The following is a 12,503-nucleotide window of genomic DNA, read 5'->3' on the forward strand; positions in this document are numbered from 1 at the left end:
AATGGCAATGTTTGAATCGATTTAGATCCATTTTTTTGTTCGATTTAGATTGATTTTTTTATATTCAAATTAAATTTAAATATTAAATGTATATATAATTTGAATTGAATTTTGGTCAAAAGGTTAAAATAAAAGAATGAATTGAATCAAATTATATATTTATATATATTTTAAATGTTATAAAATAAAAATAATTATTATATATATAAAATTATTTAAATATATTAAAATTTTATATTAAGATAATATATTAAAAATTTTAAAAATTGACAAATCAAATTAAATTCAATTAAAATTGGATTGTATGAAAAAACAGTTCAAATTTAAATCAAATTTTAAATATTTATAATATTATATATTATCTGAAAAAATCAAATCAAATTTGATACATCAAAGATAACACAACTTAAAATTTTTATAAAAATTATATATGAACTTAACAAAAATAAAAAGTATATTGTGTTATATATATAAATATATATATAATATAAATTATGATATATAATTTTTGTGTAAAATACACTTGCGAAATGACTATCCTCGAAAGCATCCTGTACTGCAAAAGTGAAAAGGTTAACTTACTATCATCAGGGGAACACTACGTAGAACTGTCTACATTTCGCAATGTCTAAATGTGATACAACAACATTGCATAATGCAATTTCTCTGCGGCCTACAACTAGGCATTGATCATATTAATATGATCTGCTGCTGCTGTGATTTACTGTATGTGGATTGGTATATTGAGAGTTCCCTTGAACGATGCTACTCCTTCGGCAGGAGGATCCACCCAGCAGCCATGATCTTTTTATTAATTGGATCAGAGCATCAGTTGCATGCTCCACTGCAATTCCACGTTTCACAACAGTCTTAAAGATGATCCGAATTTGAGTCAGGTTTACGGTACGTTAAACTTCGAAACCAGTTATTTTCATGGATTAGAATGCATGACATGCTGTAGTACCTTGCCAACATAGAGGTCAATCTTTCCAGAAGCACCACCCACGTATCCAAAATCTGCATCAGCCATTTCCCCGGACCTATCACGATGCAACCCATAATTCCAATCTGACAAAGAAAGGGAATTGGAATTACATTATTTACTCATGATATTTAAAATAAAATGATGATTCGAATGAGTAATTACGGAAACACCAGGCAAGTGCGATGTCTTTTCTCGTATTTGTGCACTTATTTCTTGAAGTTCAAACAAAGTTCTGCCACAAGATGGGCATGCGAAATACTCCTGCAACCAGAATTCAGGAATGTTAGACATAACTCTGAAGATTGTTGTTGCATTGAAATATTTTGAAGTTCACTTTTTTTTTTTTGTTTGACTCAAAGATAAGATTCATACCGTCTTGGTACTCCTCATTCTACAGCCCTGTAGAAAGTTGAAAGAAGTATTTCTGAGGAAATCAAAATCCTGGTCTGGGGCTTCCAACAAGCACCATCTCCAAGTCCATCCACCAGAAGGGCTCTGGCATTGGTGCCGGCATGAATGACCAAGTCATCCTCGCATGTTGAGAAAAATATTATAAGCCAAAACTATTCATACCCTGCACCTCAATCAACAAGCAATATGGGGGTTTTAAGTTACCTGTGAATCCCATTTGGAAACTGAATATGGTGGATTACAGGGAAATCCAGAGCATTCTCCGATAGATATTCAAATAACCTGCGGCATATAATGTTCAAATATCAGAGACCAAGAATGGTAGGCAGTGGGTGGCAAAATCGTACAAGTAAATAAAATGGAATGATAAAACTAGCATAACCAAAATAGAGAGAGACAGCTGATAACTTGCTTCCTTGGTCATGCTTAATCACGAACTGGACTCAACAACTAGATCTGGACTTTGATTTAAGTTGGCATGCTCAAAATATTTGTAATTGGTCATAAGGCAAGCAATGGCGGATGATTTCATAAGACAAATTCACTCCATCTATTTCATGATTAGAGTAAGCAAATGTGGTTTTTATGCCCTCTCTCTTGTCCATTTTCCCTTTCCTTTATCATCATATAAATTTTTATTCAAAAGCAGCTTGAGTTCAGCTCACCTCTGTTCGGCAAAACATGACACGCAACAAATGTCTTTTATCAGTAATTCAGCAATGAATTGACACAGTGCCTTTGAACAAGCCACCTCACTCCTTTAGTTTATCAATGACTCTGCCTAGAGTTTAAACAAGCCACCTTACACCTTTAATCATATAACAGATAAACAAATTCAAGTCATGAGCAAATTACCTCCTTGCCGCATGCACTCTGCCAATTTTACCTTCATTGTAGGGTATATTATGAAGAAGCATTTTAGCATCAATGTCTTTCAGCATTTCCAACTCTTCATATGGCTAGTTACCACGTACAGATACAACCAAGCATGTACCTGCAAGGTAATGAATTGATCTCATATCAAACAAGAATAAACAAGGATAACCATCTATATGTTAAGAATTCAATATTAAAAATAAGCAGCAGCACCTTCTGGCAAAAGCTTGTAAGCTCCAGTTGATAGTTCTTTGAGGTTTACCAGAGCCATAGCATTAGGCAATGGCTTTGTTAGCTGTTCCGACAAAGGAGTTTTGATTCCCATGCTTATGTCTATCAACCTTTTAAGAGCCAGCCGCTGGTTATAACACAAGAATAATACCAGTCATTTCCATTTTTTTAAGCAGGACAAGAGATGAGGCCCAGACTTCTTTCATTAAAGAAGCAAAAGAAGTCAGATTCTTACAGCATCACTCTTATCCACTGGTGGAAGCTCCCTAAGTATGATTGAGTCCATTGTTGCCAAGTCCTACATCAAAATATGATAATACATAGTAATGAAAGAACACATTACGTAGCCAATCTTTATATGAGTAAATAGACCAAGAGTAGACCTTAAATGGCATGCCAACAACCAGCTTAGCTGCAAGTGACTTGTACAAGAGTTCCGGTGCCTGCAAAGGGGGAAAAAGGAATTACTAAAATTCTACCCATCTAACCAAAGAAATCGAGGAAGCCTGGTGTGAAGAGATTACCTTCAAATCCAGGGAAACAGACATAAGAACAGAGCCATCGCGATGCTAGATGCCTCTATAATCCACCTTTTCACTCTATAAAAAAATAAATTCCCCATTTAAAAGAGTACAGGGCACAAGCATGACTAACACTATGTTATTAAGACGTTTATGCTAACCTCCATTTGTGCTGGCAATTAACCAGATTGACGCCTCAAATCAAAGTAATGTCTGTGCTTTTCCTCAAATGGTGCCTGATGAAATTTTGAGTTTGAGATAGAAAAGGTTCTCAAAATGACAGTATTTGAAGGGCTAAAACATGTTGTCTAATTAACAGAGGTTGTAGAATCCTACCACGCCTTGCTGGAGTTGAGCAGCTCTCATACCAAGGTTAGCCATCTTTCTGCAGGGATCTATCTCCTCCTTTGGTGGCTCTGTAAGTCAAACACTGATTGTGTCACCTAAACCATCCTGCAAGTCAACAGAATTTCAAAGCACTATGGTTATTACAAGATTTTGAATTTGCAAATTATGGCTACATATCTTTAAGAGAAATTAGACAGAAAGGCAACCAATACGACCAATTCCTGTTCAATTATGGCAAACATGCGGTTTCTGGCTCATAGAACCCCATAATCAAATTTTTTTTCAATTCAGCCTTATTGGTATAAGTTCATATTATCAACAAATGAGCCAGAGTTGTCGAATACATTTTTAAAATCACCATAGTCATGGGTCATTGCAGGACCACAGCATGAAAATTTTTAATGGTCATTGCTTCTGTTGGTTATGCTATTTATATCGTGGAGGTACCTAAGGGAGGGTCCCAATGCCAATTGCAGATTTCATCCTCCCATCCTCACCTTCTCCAGCTTCAGTGACTCCCAAGTGTAATGGATAATCCCAACCATGAACATACATTTCAGCCACAAGCAAACGGTATGCCTGGACCATGACAGCTGGATTGCTTGCTTTCATTGAAAAGACAAAATTATGGTAGTCCAACTTTCTACATATCCTAGCAAATTCAAATGCAGATTCAACCTGTTTGATGAAAACCAATTAGTGGGATGCATGGGAAGAGAAAACACACTTGAAAACTGATAGGCAGTAAGAGAAGATAAATGTTCACCATTCCCCTAGGAAAATCCCCATAGTAGCTCATTATACGGTCAGAAAGGCTCCCATGGTTGGTGCCAATACGCATTGCCCTTCCATACTTTTTACATTTTTCAACCAATGGAGTAAAAACCTGTAGTAATACATCGTGGGGAAAAATCAACACGCATGGTGAAACTGATACATGCATAAATAATCAGACTGCAAGAGGTTAGATACTATCGAGTCCTCAGTTTATTTCTTAATAAGTTTCATCCAAATCCTGCTGGATAATGCATGATTGAAATCTAAAAGAAGAGTGGTCAAACTCCTCAATATGCTCAAGTTCTTTTTAATAGTCCTCATCTGTATATTCTATCTTCTCAAATTGAGCCCGTCTATCAGCTGCAATTAACCAACCTTTAGGATTCAGAATAGCTGAAACAGGATCTAGAACAAATATGAACATACAGAAAATTACTCACCAAAATTTCCTGGGTTGACTAGAATTTTGTCAAAGCACTCGGCAACTCTCAATGCTACTGAAGGCGCAAAAGGAATATCTGCCACCAAAGGTATATTGTAGCTGCAGTAATAAAAAGTTAGTAACATGATTAATTTCCACATTACATACATGACTGAACATTTAAAAAGTGCTAAATGGTTCTTAAAAAGAATCAGACCTACTTTTTCTGTACCAGAGAGTTTTTTATTTCAAAACATGCGTCTGCCTCTCTCTTCCCTTGAACAGTTATCCGCACTGTATCTGCTCCTTTGTCTGCTATTCTCATTACCTAATGAAACATAGCAGCAGTTAATTTTATAAGACTAATTTATAGCATCATTGCATACAAATTAGAACATTAGTTATTACTAACAAAAGTCTTAGAGCTCCGGTAAATCCTCCAAAGGCTAATACTATTATAACATTAGTTAGGAGATGAAACATTAGTGACACCTTAGAACAAAAACAAAAGAATCACATTGCACAAATCTGAACATGCACCAGATATATGTTGCCGATCCTAATGACCAGACAATGCAGGAAGAGAGACCCAAACCCATTATTTGAACAGAATAAAGCTTAAGCAGATAAGATGCTCACTACCAAGAGCCACATTCCCAACCATTACTGTCCGTGTATTTCTCCTGTTTGTATGGATTCACAATACTTTTGTCTGGGAACTAAATTAAAACAATTAATTAACCACAGAAAATGGAACTGATACTGAGTGACACCTTAAATCATATGAGATTCCTAGTATACAAATAGAGATAGAAGTAACCAGAATACCCTAATCCTTAAAAACCAAGCTTAACTGACAAATAAAATTAACTTGCACTTGGTATGGTTAAAAGTCATGGGAAAATGAAGCAGAGTTCATTATGATTCGGAACGCAAGTTAAATTAAGGGAAAAAACCCCTCTTTTCAACAAAGTTTGTGGTAGCAGTTCATCTAAAGATCAACATATAATCCAAGAAATCACATACAAATCCAAATTTAGTTTCTTTTCTTTTCTTTTCCTCTGTTGAAACTTTATACCTAAGAGAGGACTCCCTTCTGATGCAGGCTGAAGTTCAGCAATATCCGGACCAGGATTCTGATTCCTAATCAAGAAGATTCTTGTTCTACCAAACTTAATTCTCTTCAAATCACAAACTCTGACTAAATCCATGCTTTTTGCAAATCCTAAGCTTGAGTCCCTGCCCTTCAAACCCGGAAAGGAAGCTGGTACAGCTCCAGTCGCCATTTCCACACAGCACAATGCCTTCAGCTTCAACTGTCCAAAAACATAAAAGCCAATCAATCAAACCACCACCCAATTTTGTGGCTGAAAAAGGGCAGAATTAACAATTCTTTTTAACCCAAAAGTGAAATTTAAAGACATGCAAGATTAATTGGCTCAAAAGAATCAAAGTTTTCGTTATATTATCAATAAAAACAACTGAGAATCACTTTAAAAAACTCTCCTTTTAATCATCAACTGTACAGTACGAGCTCTATTATTACATGATCATCAACTCAACATACCCAAAAAAAAAAAAATCTTGAAAGAGAAAAAATCTACCTTAAAAACAACAACTTTGTAACTGTATCAATCTTTGAAAAAGTGGGGTTTTTTCTTTTTATTCAAAATGACTTTTTTTTGTTACATTCTAGAAGCAATTTTCCCCAAAATGTAGATAAAAAGAAGAGATTTTTAGAGAGGTAAAAAAAAAATGGAACTGATTGAACATGAAAGTAGGCTTATGGTTACCTTAAGCGGTGATTTGGACTTGAAAGAGAACCAAAAATTGATGAATGGAAAGGTCTGGAGAAGAAAAAAATTTGTTGGTGGCAGCTGATTGCAAGGATTTTCAGAATAAATAGGTGAATTTTGGATTATCTGAGAAATTTATGTAGGAACATGACAAAAACATTTATTGAGCATCTGATTATAGTTGGCCATGAAAAATTGGACTGCTAAAACAGAAAGATTTTTTTCTTTACTCATTGTGTTTTGGAATATTCTTTTTTAAGTCCCTGATATTTTTATCCTTGTCATTGTTTAATTTTTAAGAAAGTTCTTTATATTTTTTTCATGCTTAATTAATTTATATTATCCAATATACTAATTTTAAATCATTTTGGATAAATAAAACCAACTTTAATCAATTTAAATAATTTTAACCTGATAATTTTATAATTTATATTTCAATTTATATTTGATATATTATAAATATATTATTAATTGTTATATTATTAATTTATTTTAATATAATTAAATATTTAAATTTAAAAATATTTATTTTTAAAGATTATAAATTATAAAATTTTTAATAAATATGTGATAATCTATAATTTATCAACAATTTGAACTATTATACACTTATAATACATCATATATAAACCTAACTTTCAATGTTTCAATATAAATCGCAAAGAGAGGAAAGTTTAGGATTTAAATTCAATTATCAAATATCCAATTTCACAATTAGGCCATAATACAAGGGTTTAACTGCAAATTTCCAATGGTACAACGAACAAGCAGTAGTTACCCAAAATTAGGAATATTTTATAGGCAGTTTATGAGATTCCGTCGCGGGAAAACCAACCAAAAATTAATTATTTCCACGCGCTCTGCTCACACGAAGACGCGGCTCTTTTCGATTGGCGCGTGGAAAATAAACACTGTCTTGAATCTCCTAAGATTAAAAAGAGCTAAAAAAATACAGTTCGGTTCCACCAAAATCACGATCCAATGTTTCACAAGGACACGTGAATCTTGAACTGTCGTTACGACAATGATATGTTTTGGGAATATGCAAAAATAGCATAACTAAACTTTAGACCTACCGGTTTGTCTATTCGTCCCGCACAAAATATTAAAATTTATATATTTATATGATATTTTTATAAAAATTATATATTATAATTTATTATAAAACTTTTTTTTATATGAGAATAATTTAAAATTTTATTATGATATATATGTAAAAATTTACGTATAAATTTATGAAATATTTTTTATAAAATAAAATATTGAGACTTTCAAATAAAAACGGATAACACTTTATAAATTAGATATAAATTTTTACAAATAATATCAAAGTAAGATTACTAGTTGGATGAAAGTTAAGTGTTACATGATGAAAATTATCTTTAAAATTTTGATATCTGATGTGATCTTGTAATCTATGTATAATTTATGTTAAACTTGCTCAACATTTAATATAATTCTATGAATATATATACTTTATGTTGAGATTGATGAAAATGTAAGCTTTAACTAAAAAAATTTATGATATTCTAATCTTATATCAAAATAATTTAAAATTTTACTAAGTAAAAATTTAAAATGAAATTTATAAGATGCTTTTATAAGATAAAATTATGAGACTTTCGGATCAAAATAAATAATATTTCATAAATTCAACGTAAATCTCCATACTTATATCACTGTAAAACATAAAAATATATTTTTATATTTTGTTAAATTTATATATAATTATTACTAAAATTTTAAATCATATTATTTTTATATTTTATTTATATTATATCATTATATTATATTTTAAATTATCGTATCTATTTTAATTTGGACGTGCTAGAAAGGTGGCAAAATTTTCCGTATGAAAACAAACAAATAATAAAGTATAACAAAACAAAGCGCATGTTGAAGTGTCAAAGCAGATCTATAAAACAGAGGTACCTTCACAAACAAACGTGAAGTTCCTATCATTTCTTTACAGAGTACAGCATGGGAAAAGCACGTGTTACCTTTTGAGTGGCTTATAGAGTACAACAGTCACGTGTTTGGACTCAAACCTATGGGTCAATCCCAGGGCAACAACAGACTGAGATGCCCATCCTTTCTCTACGAAGAGGTGGTTGAGTACAACATGTTGAGGCTTCGAGGATGATGCTCCATCTTGGTTATCTGTTTCGAGAACAGTTAGATGCAGCTGGGATGGAACTACAACAGGCTCCTTTGCAAGATCTTCCTCCGATGGAAATGCCTGACCATAACTGGAATTTGGAGATCCTGGAGCTTCAAACTCAGTTACGCTATCCAGATTTTCAGGTACATAGTCCTGCAAGAAATAGTGACAAGTAATTAAGCAAATGAAGGCAACAAAAATAGTGATAAGTATCACTGAGATCTTAGTTATGGCCGATAAAAAAGGGACGAGCCAAAAAAACCATTATTGAAATGTTTTAAACACGACAGAACCTATGTAACGAACGTCTTTCCTATTCTTTCTTGTATGCTCAATACAATATATGAAAACCTCCCATTTTATGCAACAATGTATGTTAAGTTTGAAAATGCCCAGTTTTGCATGTCGGCTATTTATTTTACATCACACTATGAAAGCACCATTACATGAAGTAAAAAAGAAAGTTACATGATTCAGATTTGAGCAAATGGGGCATATATAAGAAGATACGTACATGAACATCAAGAAGATTACAAACATGGCCCATCTCATCAGCTACAAAAGGCAGATCAGGCGTATATCTCCTTTCGCCATCGACAATAAACTTGTAATGGTATATGCCAGATGGAAGGACCAAGAGAATTGAGTGGTCCTTACCAGATCTCTGCAGTGTCTTCCTGCAAGGAAAAACTAATAGACTCCATTATATGCCATCCATGCTTGGGTTTCAGACAAAAAGACAAACAGTGGGATTTATTATGCATGAAAATGTCAGTTTCTATAACACTAAGGAACTAAAGACCTACCTTGATCTCCAGTTGTCCCAAGAACCTTCCACGGCCACATCATTACCACCATAATTCCATGTAATGATGACAGGGATTCCTTTCTCAGATGGATTATCAGCAACCCCAGGAGAATCATGCCAAATTTGATTCAAAAAGGAATGACCATCACCCCTTGGTAAGGGAGCTACAGGAACCTGAAAATGCACCGAAAGCAACCAACCTATCAGTTGAAAGGCTACAGCCTAGATAGACGAAACTCTTTAGTTCATAAATAAATCATCGGCACACTTCTCCTGCCTCTCCTCATTTATTGGCAATCCCAATAACAGACCACAAACTAATGAATAGATATCAAAAGGTATTGCATGGCCCCAAAACAATTTTGTTTAAAACGAAAAGAAAAATTACTATCTGAACAGGATGAAGATTAACAAATCAAAAGAAACTAATTGAAATAACACAACTTACTCAATTACTTGCAATCAATGTGGATACTCTAGAGCTCCACAAGAATCTATATATGAAATCAAAACCACACATATGTAAAAGGGAAACAATTCTCATGGACAAAAACCAATGTAAAGACCAAAGAGATGGGGAATTCCAACAGTAAAGAAGATTCTGTTTCATGTTTCCAAAAGTTGGACACTTTTGGGGTATTGGCATTAGTTAGTCTTATCAAACCCCCTTCACTCCACGTGTTGACATATGTGTTAGTTCTCATCAATCATCAGCTCAAAAGTTGATAATTAAGATTTAAACATACAAGCATCCACTCTTAAGAATTATAACATATGCAAATACAAGAAGGCAATAATTATAACATGTGCAAATACAGTAAGGTTATGTTTGGTGCATATGATAATGAATAAGATATGATTATAATCATCTTATATCATATTTGATTTGTATATAAAAAAAGGGATAAGATTACAAGAAAAATTAATAATTTCTTTAACATAAGATGATTCAATCCAAAAGTGAGAAGGATTATTTTTAATCCAAAAAATTAAACTTACATGTTTAAAAATTATATCAATAATTTAAATTATATAAACATTAAGAAAATATAATTTTAACCAATAAATAAAATTATCCTATTCTAATCTTTACACACATCAAACATAAACTAAAATGATATTATTTAATTTAATCCTATTCATATCCAATTTTATCAAAACACGCCCAAAAACATTATCTTCAATGTCTCATTCCATGAAACAATTCGAAAATTTTAATTTTCCCTATCTGTCACGCAACACACAGATTTTTCTTCAATTAGTTAATCAATTTTACAATCAAAACTCAGATTTTTCCTCAGTCAAATACATTTTGAAACAAAATAACTCTTTTTTTGGATATTTGAGTAATTGATATTATTAAAAAATACAATAAATTAAAAGTCCAGGAAAGATCATTGAAGTTTTGAAGATGCAAACCTGAGGAGGGAATAAAAGAGGGGGTCGAGACTGGCGAGGGCTCTCCATTGGATCAGACGATGGCACGCGAACTTCTGCTGCTGCTGAGGCAGCCGCAGCGGCTCCACGAACCACCGTCCCGATGCTGTTGGATCTCCCAGAGAGATCGTCGAGGCCGCCGTTGGCTCCGTCTTCTCTTCCGTTTGCATTTCCCATATCTTCAGTCTAATTTTTTTCTTCAGAGAGATCTACAGAGAAAACAAAAATTACGTGAAAAAAAACATTTTGGTTATTGAATAAAGCAGGGGACTTAAAAGGACACTGGTTTCGGTTTGTTACGGAAATAGACACTGCGAACGACAACGTGATCAACTGCAAGTACCGGGAAACGGTTGTTCTGACCACAACTTATTTTTGCAGACGAACAACTCCACGTCACCGGATAAACTAAAAGGGCAAACGTTAATATAAAACCATTCCCATTGATTTCGTGAGTCCTCTTTTTTTTTTTTTATGTTATAACTTTTGAGAATAGACGAAAGCATAATTTTGATAGAAAAGGTCAATGCAATCTTTTAAAAGTAATAAGAATAAAGATTAAATTGTTGGCAACCAATCTTATAAAAAAATGAAGAAAAAAATGTTGAAAACAAACGAAGCTTGAGGATATGGTTATCTAGACAGGATATATGCTGATCTTATCAGATAATGTTTTGAATACATTTTGTTAGATAAACAAATGACTTCGAGAAGACATGTCGATCTTATCTTTACTTTGACTTCTTATATATTTTTTTTCCTTAATGTTAAAATAAATAAATACATATTTGTTTAAACTTTATATTTTGAGAATTAATATCTGCCTATTGGGTCGGATTTATGTTAAAGCACAGTCCATTTTTATGAGATATATTTAACAAATTTTAATTTAAATTTTAACATTTAACATTTATAATTTATTTATTTTAAAAAAAATATAAAAATGTTATATATACTGACAATGAATTTTTTTTAATTTTATAAATAAAAAAATTAAGATAATGACATAAATCTCATTATTTTTAAATGTTTTTTATTTTTTAAAATATAAATTAAAAAATCATATCACCATTTTAATACCGTTCGTAAAATTAAAAAATTTTACTCTTAACATATTTGATAATTTCTAAGAGAAATTATTCCAAACTTTGTAACACAACAACTGTTTAAAATATAACATATTACTCCGAAGGTCCAAAACCTATAAATCATGAATGTTTTAATCTCTAATTTTAAGTGTGCTATTATCTAACAAAAAATTATGTTGCTTTTAAGGTAACACATTTTTATCTGAAAAATAATCCCATTCATTGTAATTCATATCTTCTCCTCTAATGAATTAAAAGATTATCACGTATCGAATATATATTTAAAAATTTAATAACCTTATTTAAAAAATAATGGGATACAAAATAACATTTTTATTTCTAATACCATTCATGAAATTTAAAACGTAATGTATACAAAATAAAATATTTTAATTTATACAATATTAAAATTAAAATTTTAATATAATTTAAAAATGAGATATACTAACATTTTCTTAATTAAATTAAAAAAAAATGGTAGCATTTGCCATAACTAATTTAAAGTTAAAGGAAAATTGGGCCAAAATTGGGCTCCAAACCCATTTCAAACCATTTTATTTGTAAATTGTAAGGCATTTCATAGCTCATCGCCCATGAGCCCAAGTAAACAATACATATTGGGGACCTTTTATGGGACACCACC

At 32.1% G+C, this 12,503-nt stretch overlaps 1 protein-coding gene and 1 pseudogene across 5 annotated transcripts; both read right to left on the reverse strand.

The window, feature by feature from the left end:
- Positions 1-589: 589 nt before the first annotated feature.
- Positions 590-4,897, reverse strand: LOC111303558 (4-hydroxy-3-methylbut-2-en-1-yl diphosphate synthase (ferredoxin), chloroplastic-like; annotated as a pseudogene). Its single transcript, XR_016326947.1, has 18 exons — positions 4,792-4,897; positions 4,590-4,690; positions 4,434-4,509; positions 4,139-4,343; positions 3,820-4,050; positions 3,361-3,477; positions 3,186-3,260; positions 3,028-3,102; positions 2,887-2,946; positions 2,739-2,801; positions 2,486-2,630; positions 2,252-2,390; positions 1,601-1,678; position 1,559; positions 1,358-1,515; positions 1,148-1,246; positions 965-1,068; positions 590-869 (listed from the first exon to the last, which is right to left on the reverse strand). The product of XR_016326947.1 is annotated as a 4-hydroxy-3-methylbut-2-en-1-yl diphosphate synthase (ferredoxin), chloroplastic-like (transcript).
- A 751-nt stretch (positions 4,898-5,648) lies between these two features.
- LOC111303556 (SNF1-related protein kinase regulatory subunit beta-1-like) lies at positions 5,649-11,395 on the reverse strand. Of its 4 annotated transcripts, none has more exons than XM_089742554.1 (6): positions 11,116-11,395; positions 10,755-10,981; positions 9,334-9,509; positions 9,042-9,204; positions 8,367-8,680; positions 5,649-5,886 (listed from the first exon to the last, which is right to left on the reverse strand). In XM_089742554.1, the coding sequence occupies exons 2-6, from the start codon at positions 10,947-10,949 to the stop codon at positions 5,883-5,885; spliced, it is 852 nt and encodes a 283-aa protein (XP_089598680.1). In that variant the 5' UTR covers positions 10,950-10,981; positions 11,116-11,395; the 3' UTR covers positions 5,649-5,882. The 4 variants fall into 4 exon arrangements, with proteins under 4 accessions (XP_089598680.1, XP_089598678.1, XP_089598679.1 ...); XM_089742552.1 differs by having other exon boundaries at positions 11,073-11,395; XM_089742553.1 differs by lacking the exon at positions 5,649-5,886 and having other exon boundaries at positions 8,211-8,680.
- Positions 11,396-12,503: the final 1,108 nt, after the last annotated feature.

This window comes from Durio zibethinus, chromosome 13, assembly GCF_047325235.1.
Source record: "Durio zibethinus cultivar Kanyao isolate XHJ-2024 chromosome 13, ASM4732523v1, whole genome shotgun sequence".
NCBI classification, from domain to species: domain Eukaryota; kingdom Viridiplantae; phylum Streptophyta; class Magnoliopsida; order Malvales; family Malvaceae; genus Durio; species Durio zibethinus.

Excerpts from the sequence above, each read along its gene's own strand:
- LOC111303556 (XM_089742554.1), bottom strand. The coding sequence starts at position 10,949 with ATGGGAAATGCAAACGGAAGAGAAGACGGAGCCAACGGCGGCCTCGAC. Across the intron at positions 9,510-10,754 it reads CTCTTTTATTCCCTCCTCAG|GTTCCTGTAGCTCCCTTACC; the intron begins GTTTGCATCTTC and ends GTGCATTTTCAG. Across the intron at positions 8,681-9,041 it reads GTAATCTTCTTGATGTTCAT|GACTATGTACCTGAAAATCT; the intron begins GTACGTATCTTC and ends TATTTCTTGCAG.